We start from the raw sequence: 20,205 nt of genomic DNA, 5'->3' as shown, positions 1-20,205 counted from the left end.
CTCTGGACCAGGCAGTGCCCTGCCCGCTGCCTGCTGGGCAGTGTCTCTAGCTACATTCTCTGCCCGCAGAGCGGGTGGTGCCCTACTTCACACAGACCCCCCACTCCTTCCTGCCACTGCCCACCATCAAAGATGCCTACAGGAAGTTCGAGATCAAGATCACCTTCCGTCCTGACTCAGCCGATGGTGAGCAGGAGAGGGGCTGCTTTGGGGAGCCTGGGGCAGGGATCTCTTGGAGTAACCACCATTACTGTCTGAGCCCTGGTGGCCCCCAGTCCTACCCACCTCCCTCAGATCCCTGTCCTGGGACCCCCAGGCCTGGCCTCTGGGCCCTCTCTCGTGCCTCCTCCTGTCTCCATCCCCCACTCTGCAGTACCTCCTCCCTCTGCCATGGCCTCACCCCCACCCATCCTCCTGTCCTGGCCTCCTGTTCTGTCTCTCCTCCTTCCCTCTTTTGTCTCCATTTCTCAGCCTTTCCTCCTCTCTCTCTCTCTCTCTCTCTCTCTCTCTTTCTCTCTTCTCCATCTCCTACGGGTCTCTGACTTTCACTGTCCAGGCCTCCTTCTCTACTCGGGTGAGTCTCTGCCTTCCTCTCCTCCTTCAGGTAGGCCCTCCAGTGTGAGTGAAGCAAACTCTATTTCTTTGTAGGGGCTCTGAGCCAGTCTCTGTATAGAGCACATCCAGAGACAGTGGGAAGGCCCCGACTGCACAGGGTGTCCGTACAGAGGGAGGGATGGGAGCTAGAGAGTGAAGGGTCACAGGCTGGGGTCACTCACCCCTGGGGCTGGGCAGACAGGGAGCCCATAGCTGGGGAGCTGGAGGGAGGGCCTTACATGGCTGTGCCCTCCCAGGGATGCTGCTGTATAATGGGCAGAAGCGGATCCCAGGGAGCCCCACCAACCTGGCCAACAGGCAGCCTGACTTCATCTCCTTCGGCCTCGTGGGTGGAAGGCCTGAGTTCCGGTGAGACCCTCACCCTTCCCATTTACAGGGGAAGGGGGCTGGGGGACTGCGGGCTTTGGTCAGGCACACACCACCCTGGAGTGAGTTGGACGAAGGAGGAGGGAGGAAATGTGACCATTACCTTCGGTGACCACCTGATCTGCTCGAGTGGACACAGTGTGTCGACCAAGCAGAGGAGGAAGCAGCCTCAGACTTGCCCAAAACTGCGGCAGAAATGCTCAGTGATGCTGAGCATGTCTTTACCCGGTGGGACTCCTGCAGACCAGGCTCATTCATCACTCGGTAGCTATTTGCTGAACATGGTGCCAGGCACGGACACGGACAGACCACATTCTGGCCCTTGGGGGAAGATATATTCTAGCTGGGGAAGACCCAGACATAAAGGGAGAGCAACAAGGTGTAAGGTTGAGGGCAGCTGGCGCCCCAGGGGCTGCTCGGGATAAGCTCTGGGGAGGCGGAGCAAGGAGAAGACCTGAGGAAGGGGCAGGGATGTGGCGAGCTAGGGGTGGGTGATAGGGCGGGAGGACAGGGCAGGGACAGGAACTAGATCAGAACTGCAGGAAACAGTGACTTCACCTCTGCCCAGGCTGGGCCCACCGCCCAGCCCTTCTGACAAGCCACTTAAGTGCTTTCCTCCTGCCCGGCCCCACTCGGTGGAGCAGGTTTGACGCAGGCTCAGGCATGGCCACCATCCGCCACCCCACTCCGCTGGCACTGGGCCAGTTCCACACCGTGACCCTGCTGCGCAGCCTTACCCAGGGCTCCCTGATTGTGGGCGGCCTGGCCCCGGTCAACGGGACCTCTCAGGTGAGGCCCCACCGGTCCCCCCGTTTCCGGCCCCCTCCCCACCTCTGCCCAGCCCCTCTTCACCATCCCTGACTTCTCCACTGCCCAGGGCAAGTTCCAGGGCCTGGACCTAAACGAGGAGCTCTACCTGGGTGGCTACCCCGACTACGGCGCCATCCCCAAGGCGGGGCTGAGCGGCGGCTTTGTAGGTGAGCCCCCTCCCCGCCTCCGTCCCTGGCCGAGCCTCAGCTGGCCGGTGGGCAGAGCCCACGGGAGCCCCGAAGAGCCCTACAGGGTACGGGCTGGGCCCGGCACTGCCGCCCTTCTCACTGTGCCTGCTGCTGCCCAGGCTGTGTCCGGGAGCTGCGCATCCAGGGCGAGGAGATCATCTTCCACGACCTCAACCTTACGGCGCACGGCATCTCCCACTGCCCCACCTGTCGGGACCGGCCCTGCCAGGTAACCCCACCCCGCACTCACCACCTAGCTACCCCTGCCGCTGCCCGCGGCCGGGGCAGACCCCCGTGGGAAGCGGGGGAGAGGCAGGATGTTCCTGGCCTGACTTCTGGGGGCAACTTCGCAGAACGGGGGCCAATGTCAGGATTCAGAGAGCAGCAGCTACGTGTGCATCTGCCCGGCTGGCTTCACCGGGAGCCGCTGTGAGCACTCCCAGGCCCTGCACTGCCACCCAGGTGTGTGACCCACCCTTCCAGTCGCTGCCACCCCTGGGTGCTGGCCTCCGCCCGTTGCCGCCCCTCCAGATCCACCCGCCCCACTGCTAGCTGTACTTAGTGACCCTCTGTCACTCGTCCAGGTACTCACCACTCCTCCTAGATACTGACTTCGTCTCTGCCACCCCAGTACCCACTCTGCGCCCATCTCTGCTCCCCGAGTTCTCACCCCCGACCACCCATCCTGCCCCCATCACGGCTCCTGGGCGCTCCCCCCAGCCCCTCACCACCCCGGGCACCTACCACCTTCCCGTCTCCCACCAAGGCACACACCCCGTTACCTGCCCCCTCGGTACCACCGCCCCTGCACTGTCACCAGGTACAGTCCTTCAAGAACACCACACTCACTCATTCACTGCCCCCTCATGTGTCCCCTGTCCAGCCTTCTCAGCACCGCCCCCCCCCCCTTTACCCCAGCTGTAATCCACTCCTCCTGCCCGGTCTCGGAGGCAGCCCTCCCAGGCTAGCCAAGGCCCCCTGGGTGCAATAGCTGGGGCTTTGGCATCAGGACCCCACCTTCTCCCAGGCCAGTTCAATGCCTCCTTGCCGGTCCCTGTGTCCCCCAGAGGCCTGTGGGCCCGACGCCACCTGTGTGAACCGGCCTGACGGTCGAGGCTACACCTGTCGCTGCCATCTGGGCCGCTCAGGGATGAGATGTGAGGAAGGTGAGTGGAGCCAGACCCGAGACCCCAGGGAATCCCAGAAGGATGGGGGGAAGCTGGGCAGGGACACTCTGAGGCCACCAAGGGCCCTGTAGTTGATAAAATTACTCCAGAGCCATAGGGCCTCAAAGGCACCTGGCCAACCAAGCCTCTGCCCAGTCTGAGTCACTTGCATGAGGGTCCCCGAAGCTCCCCCACTCTTACCGGAGATTCTTCCAGGCTGGTCTGCAGGGCCCACGGTCTGGCGCTCCTGTGCTGCAGCTGTGACCCAATTGGTCCTGAGCCCCTGGGTCTGGAGGGGGGCAGGCAAGGGTGCCAGTATCCCCACTGCCCCCCGCTGAGCTGTGGCTGCTGCAGGTGTGACGGTGACCACCCCCTCCATGTCGGGCACTGGCTCCTACCTGGCACTGCCCGCCCTCACCAACACACACCATGAACTGCGCCTGGACATTGAGTTCAAGCCGCTGGCGCCTGACGGCATCCTGCTGTTCAGCGGGGGGACTAGCGGGCCTGTGGAGGACTTCGTGTCCCTGGCGATGGTTGGCGGCCACCTGGAGTTCCGATATGAGCTAGGGTCAGGTGAGCACCGGACGTGAAACACTGATGGGCTCTAGATGCCAAGTGCTGTGCCCCCCTCAGCTCCCCAAGCCCCATGGGGGCTTGGAGGAGTAACTTCAGAAGTCAGACCAACCCAAGTCCCCTGTTCATTCACGTTCCTTCTCTCTGTGTGTGACTCGAGGCAAGTCCCCTAGATCTCTCGCGGATTCCACCCCAGGCCCTGTGAGGGGCGGGGGGAGGGGGGGTGCTCCCCGTATGCCATCCCTGCCCGGCGTCCTCCCCAGGGCTGGCCGTGCTGCGGACCCCCGAGCCGCTGGCCCTGGGCCACTGGCACCGAGTATCCGCGGAACGTCTCAACAAGGACGGCAGCCTGCGCGTGAACAGCAGGCGCCCTGTGCTGCGCTCCTCTCCCGGCAAGAGCCAGGGCCTCAACCTGCACACCCTCCTCTACCTTGGCGGCGTGGAGCCCTCTGTGCGTCTGCCCCCGGCCACCAACGTTAGCGCTCACTTCCGTGGCTGTGTGGGCGAGGTGAGGAGCGGCCTCCAGAGGACAAGAGGGGAGGGGAGGGGAGGGGAGGGTGCAGACAGGACCCTCTGCCTGCAGCGAGCCCAGATGCTTCCCCTTGGGCCTCACTTCCCTCCTGTGTGGATCAGGGACAATCATGCCTCCCGCGAAGGGCCTCACGGAGCAGTGACTGCACCGAGGGCGGTCCCTGGCGCACAGGAGGCGTTCGGCTTAGGTTCCTCCCTCGCCTGCGCTAGAGTCCCGCCTTACCACTCGTGCTCCCGCTTGGGTCCCCTGCTGTCCCCTGGGTCACTTTGCCTCTGCCTCCCGCATGCCCAGAGCCCCTCCCCGTCCCTGTGCCTGCAGGTGTCAGTGAACGGGAAGCGGCTAGACCTCACCTACAGCTTCCTGGGCAGCCGGGGCATCGGGCAGTGCTACACCAGCTCCCCGTGTGAGCGCCAGCCTTGCCAGAACCGTGCCACGTGCATGCCTACCGGCGAGTACGAGTTTCAGTGCCTGTGTCCCGATGGCTTCAAAGGTGTGGGAGCCCGGCAGGTCCCGGCAGGGGGCGGTACGAGGTGGTCGCGGCCACTCCCACCCGTGCCTGCTCACTGCGCCCTGGCCCACAGGAGACCTCTGTGAGCACGAGGAGAACCCCTGCCGGCTCCGTGAGCCCTGTCTGCACGGGGGCGTCTGCCAGGGCACCCGCTGCCTCTGTCCCCCTGGCTTCTCTGGCCCACGCTGCCAACAAGGTAACTGTCCTGGCCTCTCCCCACCTCCCTCTTGGGGCCCTCTGGGGCTGGACGTGGCACCCACAGTGTCTGTGCTCACCGACTGCACCCCGCCTTTCCCCGTAGGCTCTGGACAAGGCACAGCCGAGTCTGATTGGCATCTGGAAGGCAGCGGGGGCAACGGTATGTATTTCCTGTGGCCAGAGAGGCTTGGCTCTTCCCTGGCTTCCGGTCTCTCAGCCCCTCTTCCGGGTGCCCCACACCCTCAATTCTGGCCTATAAGCAGGACAAGCATGTGGGAGGCTCACTGGGCACAGAGGGACAGAACAAAAAAGAGCACAGCAACACAGAGCCGGGTCCTGCCCTGTACTTACTGGCTAGGTGACCTGGGCCAGGTCCTTGAGCCACTCTGACCCCAGTTTTCTCCTCTACGTTCATGCATTCTGTCAACAAATTATCGTGTGCCCATCCTTGCTCTGGAAGCAGGAGATGTAAGATGAACAAGGCAAGACCTTCATTCTCAAGGATTCCACAATCTATTTTTTTTTTAATTTTTTTTTAATGTTTATTTATTTTTGAGACAGAGAGAGACAGAGCATGAACGGGGGAGGGTCAGAGAGAGAGGGAGACACAGAATCTGAAGCAGGCTCCAGGCTCTGAGCTGTCAGCACAGAGCCCGACGCAGGGCTCGAACTCACAGACTGTGAGATCATGACCTGAGCCGAAGTTGGATGCTCAACCGACTGAGCCACCCAGGCGCCCCTCCACAATCTATTTAAAAGCAATCATAATTTAAAAAAAAAAAAAAAATCAGTGTTTATTGGCCGTTCATAGACCCTGGGCTAACCGCTTAGTCCACACCCATCTTCTTATCTGTCACTAATATAATAGGAGAGGTAGCAGTAGAGTGGCTAAGAGCATGCTCAGAAGCCAGCCTGCCTGGATTCAAATCTTAGCCCTGCCACCTCCTAGCTGTGTAACTTCGGGTGAGTCACTCAACCTTTCTGTGCCTCAGTTTCTGTATATGTAAAATAAAGAGAAGTAACATCCTCCCACAAGGGTTGGATAAAACTTTGTGTCAGGTAAAATTATTTAGTGTATGTAAAATGCTGAGAACAATGTCTGGTCTGCTGTGGGGACAGAATGTTAGCATTGTTAGCATTATGTCGAAGTCCTAGGATTGTTACAGAGATCCATTGAAATGAAATGGTGCTTGCAGCTGGCCGTGAAGCTCCTGGCACAGCAACTGGGACGCAGTAGGTGCTTGGTAAATGTTAGCTGTTATCATCGTTCGGCAGAGGGTGGCAAAGTGTCCCCCACCCTCATAGGCCCTCAGGGACCAGCGCTGGCCTGTGGGGATGCGTCTGAGACGGTGGGGCTAGGGATGCTGGAGCCACACACAGTATGGACGTTGGGGCCAAAAGGGTCCAAAGCAGGCTTCCCACTTCCTGGGAACGTCACTCGCCTGCCTGAGCCTGTCTTCCCGCCTGCAAGAAGGAGGGAACACAAAGATCCTGAACCTTTTGTGTGCCACTGACCTAGGTGACCAGCTGTCCCGGCTTGCTCAGGACTAAGGGGTCTCTCGGGATGTGGACTTTCAGAGCTAAGAGCAGGACAGGACTACGCAAATAGGGACGACTGGTCACCCTATCTGGACCCTACTGACCACATAAAACAAAACGCATAGGATTTCAGAACAAACCAATTGTACTGAAATAAGGTTATCAAAATACTTAAAACTTTCAGATTTGTAACACAGGTGCTTCTTTAGTAACACATTAAATAACAAGACCTGGTGGTGGTCCTGACAGCTACCGCAGTTCCAACAAGCATAGACAACGTTCTGAAATATTTGTAACCACTGAAATGCAGTAAGGGTATCTGCTAGTGACACATCACAGGTCCCACTGCGGCTCCTTTGGTTTGCTGCCTACATGGATATGGGAAGGAATTGCTACATTTCAGTGAGAAGTGAGCGAAGGTAGAGCTACAGGGCTTCCCCATCCAAGTTCACAGGCCCCTGACTTCTGTTCACAGCCCCCTGGGGTCTCCAGAGACTGCAGGTTCAGGGCCCCCATAGTAGCGCACACACGGGTGGAGGTGGGGGTCCTGGAGCCCATGTGGTCGGTGGCCGCTCCACGCAGGCCGGCAGGTGTCTCACCAGCCCCACGTTGTCCCGCAGATGCCCCTGGGCAGTACGGAGCCTATTTCCACGATGACGGCTTCCTAGCTCTCCCCGGCCGCGTTTTCTCCAGGAGGTGAGATGGGTGTTAGGGGAGCCTGTGGGTCCAGGGAGGGGAACAGGAATCTGGGACTTCCCCCTCACCCGCGTCTCCACTCCCAGCCTGCCCGAGGCGCCAGAGACCATCGAGCTGGAGGTTCGGACGAGCACGGCCAATGGCCTCCTGCTCTGGCAGGGCGTGGTGAGTGTGGGCATCTGGCCCGGGGTCACAGGGTTCTCAGCCTCCTGGCGGGCAGGGCCGTGAGAGGAGGAGGGTGAAGGCCACCGCCGTCAGGGGCCTTGGCTCTCCAGGCTGGGAACCCCAGTGACCCTGTGCTTCCCGGGCAGGATGTGGGAGAGGCCGGCCGCGGCAAGGATTTCATCAGTCTCGGGCTTCAGGACGGGCACCTTGTCTTCAGGTGGGTGCAGGCACCTGGCCCTTCCTCCCCCTCCCTGGCCTCCCTCACCCCCTCAGTGACCCTCTGCTTGGTGCTACGGCTCCTCCCACGAGAAGCTGCGGCCCACGGCACCCCAGCCACACACACCACCACCGCCTGCCCCAGCTCACACTGTCTTGGGCCTGTGTGACCACAGCTACCAGCTGGGCAGCGGGGAGGCCTGCCTCGTCTCCGAGGACCCCATCAATGATGGCGAGTGGCATCGGGTGACGGCACTGCGGTAAGGGAGTCCACCTGGGCACGAGGGTGAGGGGCTCGGAGTTCTAGACTGGGACAGGACACCGCCCACCGTGTGCAGGGAGGCAAGCTTTGAGCTCTGGGAGACAGAACTTGAAGCCAGGGTCGGGGGAGGGCCCGTGAGCCGGAACAAACTTCCAGGGCAGGATGGAACTCCCCGGGGGGTGGCAGGCAAGCACCCTAAGGGATGAATGAAAGCCGGGTGGGGTGCTGGGAAGCTGTGTTTGTGGGGCCGGATCTCATCCAGTGCGGAAAGGAAAGAGCTCCGAGCAGGGGGCAGGCAGGGAGGGGACTTAGAACTGGTGGTGAGGAGCCTGCCCCCCGTTCACCACAGAGAGGGCCGGAGAGGCTCCATCCAGGTGGACGGCGAGGAGCTGGTCAGTGGCCAGTCCCCAGGCCCTAACGTGGCCGTCAACACCAAGGGCAGCATCTACATAGGTAAGTCCGGGCTGGGCGAGGCCTAGGGCACCCTGCTCAGGGCCAGGGAGGGAATGGGGCTCCTGCAGAGCTAGAGCCTGCAGCCTCCCCCCCGCCCGCCGGGCTCCCGGAGCTGACAAGCCCCGTCGCCTCTCATCCCCTAAGGTGGAGCTCCCGACGTGAGCACGCTGACCGGGGGCAGGTTCTCCACGGGCATCACCGGCTGTATCAAGAACCTGGTGCTGCACTCTGCCCGGCCTGGCGCCCCGCCCCCACAGCCGCTGGACCTGGAGCACCGCGCCCAGGCAGGGGCCAGCACGCGCCCCTGCCCCTCATAGGCAGCCGCCCGCCCCACACGGACTCCCGGGCAGCATCCCAGCCCCACGACGTCGAGTATATTGTTATTAATATTATTATTATGAATATTTTGTAAGGAACTGAGGCAATGCCACGCTTTGCTGCTACTGCCCTGGGCCGGCCTGGAGGGTGGGCACACCACCCCCCACGCACAAACACACCTGGGCAGAGCCGCAGGCTGGCAGGTAGGGCAGGTTGGATGGGAGCTGGTGCCTCAGAGGACCACCAGGACTTGGGGTCAGACACCGTGGTGGCCGATCGGGCTCAGAACTGTCACCACCAATAGAGCCCCGCCCCCAAGTAGAGCCAGGCCGTCCAGTTCTGCAGCCCTCGGGCAGCCCCCCAGTCCTACAAGAGCCAACCTCGGCCTCCAGCTGGTGCCTCACCAGCTGCCTGGGGCGGGGGGCATCGCAATTGCCTTTGCCACCCGCCTCCGGGCGGGGAAAGCTCTTTAGTGCCAACTGTGGAACAAAAGGCAGCTCACTCCTGGGCAGGCAACCCCACCCCCTGCCGGCCCGTGTCTCAGCCCCCTCCACCTCCTCCTGGCCAGCCGGGCCACCTGCCCCGGCAGCCTCCCCCTCCCACCGAGTCCTCCTGGATCACCGCCCCCCCCCCCCCCCGCCCCCAACACCCGACACCTGCCCAGGGCCCCCGCCCTCAGGGGCTGCAAGGGAAAGTCCACCCCAACTCTCACCAGGAGCTGCTATGGGCAGAACCCAGCACTGAGAGGGTCTCCCCGCCCACAGCAAGCCACATCCCCCCACTGATCTGGAAGTGAAGGCCCAGGGGACATGGGGGGAGGAGGGCATCGGTGGTTGAAAAGACTTAGTGCCTTGCGTGGGGGATGCCGGCCAGGACTCATGGCTGGGAGGGACAAGAAGGGGACACGACAGCCCTGCCCCGTCTGTGGAGGCCTGAGGGCCCAAATGGGAGCACGTGCCCTCCCCTCCAGCAGTCCACAGATGTGGGGTCAGGACACCTGGCCTCTGTGTCCTAGAAGGGACCCTCCTGTGGTCTGTGTCTTGACCTTTCTTAATAAACGGTGCTATCCCCGCCAGAGCGGTCTGCTGCGCCTCTGACTAGGGCTTGACTCGGTGGCACCCGAGGGTGGGCCGGGGTGGGGCAAAGCCGGGCAGGTGAGGTCTGGGAGTGGAGCCAAGCGGCTTCAGGGGAGTGAGGCCCTCCTGCTCCTTGCCCTTCACGGATCCAGCAGAGGGCCCGCCGATAGCTCCTCACAACAACCATGTGAGGCAGGAATCCTCCCATTTTCCAGAGGAGCAGCCTGAGTCTGAGGGTTAGGCAACCTGCCCAAGATCAGACAGCCCTCCTGGGGATGGGGTAGAACCCTAGGTCTGTCTGAGCCCAGAGCCGGCTCTCTTTTCTCTGAAGCCACAGCCTCTAGGGACGTCCTCCCTGCCCCTGGAAGGTCGGCCTGCTCGGCTGCGGCCCCCCAGGAGCCACCTGGCCAGGACACGTGTGACAGATGGTGCAGCTGGGACAGAGGCCACGGGCACCAGCCCACCAGGCCAGCCAGCTGGAGAAGCAGCAGCACCAGGCGAGGCCCACAAGGAGGCCAGTGGAGGCTAGGACCAGCGAAGGGACCGGTGCCACGCCCCGGAGCCGGGGACCTGCAGAAGGAAAGGGAGAGTCCACTCAGGCTTCAGCCTGGGCCTGCTGCCCTATCCCTGTCACCTAGAGAGGGACAAGTGTGACCTTGGTGGGAGGAATGGGATCAGGTGGGAACCAAGAGCTGCATACCTCCCGGAGGAGCTGCTGTATCCCCCTCTTCGAGGGCCCGGCCTGCCAGGGGGCTCCTCTCGGCCGCCATCTGGAGGGGGCCTGCAGACCTGAGAGCTGGGGAGGGCGTCAGGGGCTGGGAGGTATGGCCATCTGTAGCCCTCACCTGGCTGGGCACCAGAGAGGGACCTGCGGCGGGAAATGATAGAGTAACAGAGAACTTTTGAGGACTCGACTCGGTCTCACTGAATCCTCCCTAAACCTCTCTTGTTACTATTAGTATTTCCATTTTACAGATAGGGGAAGTGCACAGACAGGTTAAGTAGCTTGTCTAGATCACAGAGCAGTGATAGGGGAGGACTGGAGCTCCAGCGCCTGGGGTTGACGGATGGAGCCACTTCCCAAGAAAGAGGGTGTATCGGGGAGCTCGAGTGGCTCAGTCGGTTAAGCTGCTGACTTTGGCTCAGGTCATGATCTCTCGGTCCGTGAGTTTGAGCCCCACATAGGGCTCTGTGCTGACAGCTCAGAGCCTGGGGCCTGCTTTGGATTCTATATCTCCCTCTCTCTCTGCCCTTCCCCCACTCATGTTCTCTCTCTGTCTCTCAAATATGAATAAATGTTAAAAAAAATTTTTTTTAAAAGAGGAGGATGTATCTGTCTTGAGCATTTTCTGGGCACCAAGTGCTGTACTAGGCGCTGAGCTCTTTACCTGCAGTATTTCATTTGGTTCATGACAATTCTGAGACCTTAGGTTTATCATCCCCATGTTACGGATAAGGAAACTGAGGCAGAGAGAGGGCCATTCTTCCACTCATTTGACTACTATTTCTTGAGCATCTACTGCCCCCCAGGCGTTGCCCTGGGGACAGGAGGAACCGGCAGTGTGTGAAATAGACAAACCCGGTTTAGGGTGCCGAGACGGAACACAAATTCTGTCATGTCACATGGAGAGGTGCTGTGGAGACAGTAAGAGGGAAAAGGGACAGGGCAGGGTCAGCGTTCTTTCCTTTTTCACTGTGGTGAAATATATACCACAATGAACCATTTTAGCCATTTTTAAGCATACAGTTCAGTGGCGTTAGCACATTCACATGGTTGTCTGACCATCACCACCATCTCCAGACGGTGCAAAACTGCAACTCTGTCCCCACGGGAACACTGACTCCCCATCCCCCTCCCTCCAGCCCCTGACAACCACCATTCTTTCTGTGTGTACAATCTGGCTACTCAGGGTGCCTCGTGTAAGTGGAATCCTGGTATTTATCCTTTCACATGGGCTTATTTCATTTCACACAGTGTCCTCAAGGTTCATTCCTGTGTTGTATGTTCGTGCATGTGTCCGAATCTCCTTCCTTTTTAGGACGGGATAATACTCCGTTGTGCAGACATATCCTATTGTATTCATCCATTCACCTGTCGGTGGACAGAGGGTGCTATGTTAAATAAAGGGGCCAGGAAGGAACTCACTGAGATACTTAAGTAGAAACCCACAGGAGGCCAAGGTAAACCCCCGAAAACAAGGTTCAGGGCAGTGACAGCTCAGCCCAGGCCAGAAGGCAGGACAGGAAGGGAACCGGGGGGCCGGCGTGGAGGCGGGGAGGAAGGAAAAGGGAGGTGGGAAGGGCCAGAGGAGCCACAGGACAAAAGGAACAGCGACTGTGGACTTTGCAGGGCTTTGCTTCTGTTGACAGATGAGGCGTGTGGAGGGTTCTAGCGCTGGAGTAACGTGGGCTGTTTTCAAAGGCCCCTCTGGCGGGGAGTTCACTCCCCACTCCAACGTGTGCGACCCACGGGGTGACTTCTTCCAAAGAGGACAGTACAGAGAGGGGAGGCAGCAAAGGTAACAGTGGAGAAACCTTACAAACACCACCTGGTGCTGGCAGTATGTGCTTTGGATACGGGGTGATGAACAGGACACTTGGCCCGGGGTCTTCCTGCCAGTGACCCATAACTCCAGTCTCATCCCGAGCAGAACATCAAATTCTGATGATGTGGATGGCTTGGCTATGGGCTGAGAGCAGGGGACGTCGGTGAAGAGCAGGATGGGGGAGGGCTGTGCATCAGGTGTTCAGTTTGGGGCAAGTTAAGTTTGAGATGCCACCTACACAGCCACATGGAGAGATTGAGTAGGGAGGTCGGTGTGTCACTAGAGTTCAAAGACGAGTCCAGATGGCAATGTCACATAAAGGAGAGCACCAGAGGAATGGGCATGGAGAGGCTGGAGGAAAGGAGGGTATAGGAATGGGGCCTCGGGCACAAAGCACAGAGTGTAAGGCAGATAATGGTGAACCTGCAAAGTAGACTGAGGAGTGGCCTGGCAGGTAAGTGCGTGGGGTCCTGGGAAGCTGGCCTTCACCCTTCAGCTAAGTGGCATTTTGCGGTAAACAACCTGTTCAACGGGACATGCCAGCCCTGTTTGCAGGAGGCGGCATCTTAGATTTGCAGGAAGGATCTTCCTGAGTGATCTATTTTGGTCCCCGCTCTGTCTACAGAGCTCATTCCAGGTTATGTTACTCCCTGACTCTATGACTTTGGGTGAGTCATTTCTCCTCCCCAGGCCTCAGTTTCCCCATACATAAAATGTGTGAGTCAGACTGGATCCGTGGTTTCCAAAGTAAGTCTTGAAGGTCCAACTCAGGTCCCTTGGTGAAACATCAGTCAGCCAGGGCCTGGGCCTCCATGTCCAGTTAAATAGAGCATCTCTCCTTTTGAGGCTTGGGCCTCTGGGCGAAATTCCACTTAGGAAAAGCTTCCACCACTAAGCAGCTGGATTTTGGAAGCAGCTGAATTAGATCCTCTCCAGCATCATTCCGGCCCTCGCTTGCTCTGATCCTCAGGTCGTCCCGTCTACACAGATTCCTCACTACTGTGCTTCACCTTATTCTCTCCTGCCATGCCCCTGCCTCCCACCTCCCCGCTGATGCCCTGCCCCAGGGAAGGGCAGCCAGCCCCGCTCCCCTCCTAGCTGTTCAGCGGGGCCTAGGCCGCACCCATGACTGACCTCTGCAGTCGGCCGGTGGCCAGGATGCCTGGTCACTACCATCGCCACAGTTGTCCACACCCCAGCGATCGCACACCAGGCTCCACGGGATGCACCTGCCGGTCCGACAGCGGAAGTAGGCACCACAGGATCCTGGGGCCAAGAGGGGAGGCAGGAGGTGAGGACCCTGAGGCAGCCCATGACTCAAAGGGATGTGCAGCCCTGCAGTGAGGGAACGTGGGAGCTTCGAGCAGGAGAGAGCATGGGTGGGCGTTTCATGGGAGACAGGTGCCCGGTCACAGGGACGATGCCGACGGCTAACATTTATCGAGTCCCCATTGCATGGCGGGCGTGGTTCTAAGTACCCCGCTCACACCCCAGCCTGTCAGCTTTTCACAATAACCCCATGGGAGAAACACTGTTATGAACCCCATTTTAGGAATGAGAAGACAGGCCCAGGGAGGCTAGGTCATGTGACCGGGGCGACACAGCCCGTATCTAAGTAGCAGAGTAGAAACTCAGTCCCATGCTCATAAACACTGTGGCACACAGAGGGTGTGTAGATGTGTCTGCACATGTGAGTGCACATAGCCTGCGTCGTCCGGGTGAACGTGTATGTATGGGGATGAATTGTATGGTTCGATGCATGGGGTGTGCGGAGAGGTTGGCTCACCCAGCATCCCATTTTGTGGAGAAAAGCTGGTTCAGGTGGGACTGACCAGCACCACGGCTCAGGGATGGGCGTGGGGATCAGATCATTCCATTTCTTGGCCATGGGAATGGACACATGATTCACACAACTAATCCGATTTGGCCCTGGAACTTTTGCTAGAACCATTAAGAAAAGATGCTCGCTATTTCATTGAAGTTAGAGCGGTAATGGTGACCATGGACTTGGAGCTACAGGGTCATCTTGCTGCCATGTACAAAGAGAAGCTGCCTGAGATGGAGGCCAAACAGACTCCCACAAGGCAAAGACAGAGAAGAGACAGAACCCAGGTGCCATTACTTAAACTGCTGGATCCAGCTACACCTGAACCAACGCCTTAATATCCTGGTTATAGCCCCCTTCTCCTTAGGCTAAACAAAGTTGAGTTGGGTTTTTTTCATCTACAAATGAAGGTGAATAATATATAGATAGATAGTAGATGTAAGAGTGAATATAAAAGAAAACACAAATAGTGCGGTTGTGTATGGGTGAGTGTCAGTGTAAGAGTGTGTGCATGAACCCGATAGGGTGTGCCTGCAGGCGTGAGTGACTGGGACTGCGTGTGTGGCCTGAGGATGTGCAATGAGCCTTTCTTCATTCAGATGACAAGACTGATCTAAGGAAGCCAAAGCTGTGATAAGGCTTCACCACTGCCACCTGCTTTTGGGAGTCCAATGAGCAGCGGCAACATTCCTGAGTCCTTGGCTGACAGTTGCATCTTGCAAGAAGGCAAGGCCACAGGGAGAAAGGGAGAAGTGAGAGGTTAATTCTCAACCAGCCAGTGACTGCTGTTTACAAAATGTCATAGGCCCCTGGGCATGCTACAGTCTACAGGAGCCAGAAAGGGGACCCCAGGCACCACCGGTCTTGTCCCTGAGGATTTAGAGTGCAAATTTCAGCGCGTCCAACTTCGGCTCAAGTCACGATCTCAAGGCTCATGAGTTCAAGCCCTGCATCGGGCTCTTTGTTGTCAGCACAGAGCCTGTTTCAGATTCTCTGTCCCCCTCTCTCTGTCCCCACCCCCACTCTCTCTCTCAGAAATAAATGAACATTAAAAAAAAAACCAGAGTGCAAATTTCATATAGTTCCTCCCAGAGCCAGAAACTCTAATGGGGAAGAGAGAGAGAATTTAAAATCCAAAATCAGACCAGGCATAAGGCCAGGGAAGAAGGAGGTGGGCCTGGGGACACCCCCCGACCAGCTCGGTGTTACAGGCCCTCCAGGGCCTAGCACACAGAGGTCAAGTTCTCGGTGAACCTGCACAGGCCCTCAGAGACCGCCACACTCTTTACTCAAAGCGCTCACATCCCATGTTTCATCCTCCAACCTGGGGGCATCCGGGTGGCTCACTGACTCTTGGTTTGGGCTCGGGTCATGATCTCGTGGTTTGTGAGTTCGAGCCCCCCGTCAGGCTCTGTACTGACAGCGCAGAGCCTGCTTGGGATTCTCTGTCTCTGTCCCTCTGTCTCTCTCTCTCTCAAAATAAATAAATAAATAAACTAAAAAACAAAAAACAAAAAACCTTTGAAAATCAATCAATCCTCCAGCCTGGATATTTTGCCAGAATTGGCAGTAAAGCTTCTCTGTGGTTTTGGAATCCTGAGTTTTGGCAATTCACCTGCTCACCATCACTGGACACAGCCTCTGCTGCGACGTAAGTGAGTGTCTCCGATCCGGGGCGGCCTGTCGGGACTAAGGTCTTGAATTCAGTTTGAGCCAGAGGACGTACTCTAGCAATAAAGCCCCACCGCTCCGTGTGTGAGCAGGGAGACCTGGGCACTTGCCTTAACTTCCCCGGGCCCGTTTCCCATCCATAAACATGAGGAAAGAAGACAGGCATGGTGTTGCCGGGAGAAACAGATCTGGCACCCAAGGGGCAAAGGCAATGCTTAACAAATTACTATTAATTAAGATCAGTTCCCTTTCCTTGCTTAAGCGGCTGTCACTCAGTCACGAGAGTCCTAACTCGGCCCCTCTGCAATCATCTGAAGCGCTGACCCAGGACACAGGAGCCTCGTGTGAACTTGAGAGCGTGTGAGTGAGTCATATCTAAGCGTGCAAAGTGGTACTGTGTGTGTGAGGTGTGTATGAGGGGAACCACATGTGTGAGTGTGCAGCATGTGAGGCACGTGGGTGGGTGAGGTGTGTAAACGAGTGCAAAGTTGTGGGTTATATGCACACGTACAATGTGTGAGAATGTGGGTGTTGGGTGTGAGGGGTGGGGGGTCTTGTGAATGAGTGTGCAGGAGGGGGTCGCGTGAATGAATGTTGTGAGTGAGTGTGCAGGGTGCGTGAGTGTGGGTGTTGGGCGTAAGGCGTATGCGTGTGGGTCAAGTGAATGCGTGTGCAGGGTCTGGGAGTGTGGGTGCGAGGTGTGGGATGTGGGAGAGTATGGGAGCCCTGTGGGAGTGAGAATTGTGAGCGGTCAGTGTGTGTGTGTGTGTGTGTGTGTGTCAGGGGCTGGTAGGAGGTCTGCTGCACAAGTCCCTGGAAGTCAGATTTCTGGGGTGGCTCTTTGGGTCTGGAGCCCCCGGTACGGTGCAGACGCGAGCCCAGCCGCCAGTCCCCCTCCCCACCCCACCCCCTAGGCCCCGCCCTGCTCCCAGGCCCCGCCCTGCTCCTAGGCCCCGCCCTGCTCCTAGGCCCCGCCCTGCTCCTAGGCCCCGCCCTCATCTTCTAGCGCCGCGCGTGCTGCCCCGGGTAGCCCCCCCCCGCCCTCAGCTGCCCCCAGCTTGGAGGTCCGGGTCCCGGCCCACAGCCCCAACCCACCCAACCGGAAAGAGGTGACTTCGCCCACGAAGTCCACGCGGGGCTGGCGGCCTCTGGTGAGCAGGCGGAGGCCCAGGAAGGGCCCGGAGGACGCCACCGGGGCGGGGATGGTCAGGCCGCAGAGAGGGGCCCCCAGCGCCCGGGGCGCCCCCGGCGGGCCCTCGTAGAACTGCAGGTAGGACCCGGGGGCGCACGGGTCGGCGGGCTCCGGGGAGGAGGCGTTGGACGCCGGAGGCCCCGGGGGCGTCCGCGGCGCCGCGGCCAAGCTGTAGACCAGGAAGAAGCGGAACTGGAAGCGGATCCTGTCGCCGGGGGCCGCCGCCCGCATCCAGAGCCCGCAGTCGGTGTCCGGGGCCACGAAGTAGAACCTGCGCGAGGCAGCGTGCGAGCGCAGCAGCAGCCCGTCCCCCTGCCACGTCTGCCCGCAGAGGTCCACCAGGTCGGCTGCAGGGAAAAGCACGGATTCGGGAACCGCGCGACCTGGTTCTGAGCCCTGCCCGCTGTGTGACCCCCAAGTAAGTCACTCACCCTCTCTGAACTTCCGTTTCCTCATCGGTAAAATGGAATGATTGCGCAATCTCAGAATTTTTGTGAGGATTAAATAATTAAATTCAGGTCCTCAAGCTCTTATTCTTTTTTTTTTTTTTTTTTTTTTTTTTAGTTTGTTTATTTTGAGAGAGAGAGCACGAGCAGGGGAGGGGCAGAGAGAGAGGGAGACACAGAATCCGAAGCAGGCTCCAGGCTCTGAGCTGTCAGTGCAGAGCCCGACGACGCAGGGCTGGAAATCAGGAACTGAGATCATGATGTGAGTTTAACCAGCTGAGCCACCCAGGTGCCCCCCTCAATTTCTTATTCAAAAACTCTAGGATTCATTTCAGAATTTTCCAGAGTTTAGAAAGATATGGTGGTGTATATGCAGGATATTGACCTCCATGATCAAACGCATTTGCTAGAGCAGGTGTAAGGATACATAACCCTAAGCAGGGCAAATGAAGACAAGAAACAGCCCCCTGTCGGTTCAAGTCAGGAAGTCCCAGTAAATTAGTTAAGAAGGAATTTCAGTTTTCAGAGCTTTTCATAGTTTGGAGTTGAAACTAAAGGACTGTGGACATGTAAGCATTCGGTGCTCAGGACAGTGCTTGGCATTTAATGAGTGTCACCCACGTTAGCTATAATTAGCATCTTATTGGAGGAGGGAGCAGACACAGACTTTTCCTGTTGCTCCTTGCTAGAAGAATCTTAGTATCTCTCAGCTGCCAGGGAGCAACGTACCAGCCTTCCTGGCCATTGGCCTAAACCAGGTTTTGTGATCCTAATTCTATTTGCAGGGTTTAGGGATTGGTATGTGACCTGATTCTGGCCAATGAGATTGAAGGTTTGCTGAGGGCTCCTGAGAAAGGATTTCCTCTCTGATTAAACAAAAAGAAGAAAGAAAAGGGGCACCTGGGTGACTCAGTTGGTTAAGCGTCTGACTTCGGCCCAGGTCATGATCTCATGGTTCGTGGGTTTGAACCCCCCACGTTGGGCTCTGTGCTGACAGCTCGGAGCCTGGAGCCTGCTTCAGATTCTGCGTCTCCCTCTCTCTCTGCCCCTCCCCCCCTCCCCCCACTCTCGCTCTGTCTCTCTCTCTCTCTCTCTCTCTCAGAAATAAATAAACATTAAAAAAAGAAAAAAAGGAAAAGAAAAGGGAGAGCTGTGTGATGAGGACCCTCTTTCTTCCTGCTTGTGAAAGTGGTTGACTGAGAATGCAATGGCCAGCGCTGCAGCAGCCATTTTGCAAAGATGAGGTCATGAGAATTCTGCAGCATCACTGACACGGTTGAGCTGCTAAATTAACCATTTCTGGAATTATCTATGGCCCCATGAGTGAAATAATAAATGTCCTTTTAAGGGCATTAGTTTGGTATCTGTTTACTTACATCCCAAAACATCCTCATTGGTACAGAGTTGTTGTGAGGATTAAATGAGATAATGTGTAAATAATCAAACTAGCTCTGAGTTTTTGCAACGATAGAGAAGAGGAGGTGGCTTTTCTGGTGCATGGCAGGGGCATGAGTGGGTCTCGAGGACCAGCCAGGACGTGGGTCTTTGGGGAAGTAATTCACCAGCAGGGCTCAGGATGTGGGAGCATTTTCTCAAATCTGCCGGCACCTAGTAAAGCCAGGACGTGCCCCGGAGGCACGCAGGAGAGGAGGGAGTTTTCAAGAGTGAGTGAATTGAGTGTTTTCTATGTGCCAGGCGCTAAGTGTCTCACACATTTATCACATATGCACAATAATAAAAGTCCCTTAAGGGGCCCTTATTCCCATTTTACTGCTGCAGACACTGAGAGGTGAAACAGTGGTCTCAGGGGTGGAAATGTGAGAAGAGGCGTGAGAGTGTGAGCACAGGATGTCTGACCTCAAAGCCCATGGTGTTGTCCATTGCCCCCCCCCCCCACACACACACACCCCAGACCCCTGCTTCTGGTGATTTGGAGTTCCAGGCTTCCAGAGGGATTTGGGGTGGACTTGGGGGGTACTAAGCAAGACCAGGCACAGGGGTTCCCAACCTCCTCCAAGTCAAGGGGTCCCAGCCCATCTTGAGGAAATACAGTCTCTAAGGGTGGTAGGACCCACATCTCCTGCCCGCCTGAGCCAAGGCCCCTCATGCTCACCTGTCTCCAGAGCAGATGCAGCCAGGGCAGCTGCCCCCAACAGGAGCAGCCTTTGGGGCAGCTGCGGGAGACAGGCCTTCATCCAGGCCCTGCTGTGCCCAGCAGTGGGGCAGACCTGCAGAATCTTCGATTTGGGGTCTTTGGGGAGATCAGGTTGTGGGGACCTGGCTGGCAGGACACAAGGAGCAAGGCGAGGTAAGTCCACCAGCTCTCTGGTCCCTTCACAGTGATCTTTGTGCTCTAGATCCTTCTTCAGATCAGGATTGTGTCCGGAGTTGCCATGGAGATTTGGGGCTGAGGCTGGAGCCTGGGGAAAGAAGGCGGGGAAGATGTCTGCTTACCCCATGCCAGATGGGAACCAGGAAACTCAGATCCGGTTCAGCCACAAGGCTTCTGGGAGGGGCACCCACAGCCTCAGAGACCTACTGCTCTCTGGACAAGTCGGCATCTTAGGGCCGAGCTTGAGAGAAGCCCAGGACATCCAAGGTCCACTCTGAGGGCTCTAAAAAGGCAGCAAATGATGAAGGAGTTCATTCTATTACCAAAAAGTTTTTCTACCTCAGGGCCTTTGCACTCACAGTTCCTTCCCACCTGGAATGCTCTTCTGCCATAGCATTCCATGGCTGGCTTCTTCAGGTCACTCACGTGTCAGCTCAGATGTCACCTCCTGAGACCACACTTCCTAGACCAGGTCTCAATCTGAATTAGTGTTCTCCCTCCTTATCACT

General features: G+C 57.8%; 3 protein-coding genes across 14 annotated transcripts in view; 2 read left to right on the top strand and 1 right to left on the bottom strand.

The window, feature by feature from the left end:
* HSPG2 (heparan sulfate proteoglycan 2) overlaps positions 1–8,711 on the top strand; it is a 99,240-nt gene extending 90,529 nt beyond the window's left edge. For 8 of the 12 annotated variants that reach the window (XM_086715966.1, XM_086715965.1, XM_086715964.1 and 5 more), the window contains 19 exons: positions 70–186; positions 557–574; positions 852–963; positions 1,626–1,770; positions 1,859–1,958; positions 2,099–2,208; positions 2,333–2,441; positions 3,047–3,145; positions 3,500–3,721; positions 3,985–4,229; positions 4,572–4,743; positions 4,835–4,957; positions 5,063–5,119; positions 7,119–7,194; positions 7,281–7,359; positions 7,506–7,576; positions 7,752–7,835; positions 8,187–8,290; positions 8,435–8,711. In XM_086715966.1, coding sequence (XP_086572092.1) covers positions 70–186; positions 557–574; positions 852–963; positions 1,626–1,770; positions 1,859–1,958; positions 2,099–2,208; positions 2,333–2,441; positions 3,047–3,145; positions 3,500–3,721; positions 3,985–4,229; positions 4,572–4,743; positions 4,835–4,957; positions 5,063–5,119; positions 7,119–7,194; positions 7,281–7,359; positions 7,506–7,576; positions 7,752–7,835; positions 8,187–8,290; positions 8,435–8,607 — 2,216 coding nt within the window. In that variant the 3' untranslated portion in view covers positions 8,608–8,711. The remainder of the gene's footprint in view (positions 1–69; positions 187–556; positions 575–851; positions 964–1,625; positions 1,771–1,858; positions 1,959–2,098; positions 2,209–2,332; positions 2,442–3,046; positions 3,146–3,499; positions 3,722–3,984; positions 4,230–4,571; positions 4,744–4,834; positions 4,958–5,062; positions 5,120–7,118; positions 7,195–7,280; positions 7,360–7,505; positions 7,577–7,751; positions 7,836–8,186; positions 8,291–8,434) is intronic. The other 4 variants (XM_086715972.1, XM_086715971.1, XM_086715970.1 and 1 more) reach the window with 1 other exon arrangement.
* Positions 8,712–9,237: 526 nt separating this feature from the next.
* LDLRAD2 (low density lipoprotein receptor class A domain containing 2) lies at positions 9,238–19,838 on the bottom strand. The gene is given in 6 exon segments (XM_086715960.1): positions 9,238–10,267; positions 10,270–10,323; positions 10,326–10,552; positions 13,365–13,496; positions 16,822–17,265; positions 19,478–19,838. Coding segments are annotated over 6 exon segments (1,182 nt in total). The 5' UTR covers positions 19,560–19,838; the 3' UTR covers positions 9,238–10,024.
* The window catches only part of USP48 (ubiquitin specific peptidase 48), a 112,652-nt gene continuing 109,673 nt past the window's right edge, over positions 17,227–20,205 (top strand). Inside the window, exon 1 of the mRNA XM_086715959.1 lies at positions 17,227–17,336. The gene's annotated coding sequence lies outside the window, so the exon portion shown is untranslated. The remainder of the gene's footprint in view (positions 17,337–20,205) is intronic.

This window comes from Puma concolor, chromosome C1 (genome assembly GCF_028749965.1).
Source record: "Puma concolor isolate L17-30 chromosome C1, mPumCon1.1.hap2, whole genome shotgun sequence".
Taxonomy (NCBI): domain Eukaryota; kingdom Metazoa; phylum Chordata; class Mammalia; order Carnivora; family Felidae; genus Puma; species Puma concolor.
This window is presented reverse-complemented; position numbering and strand designations above follow the sequence as displayed.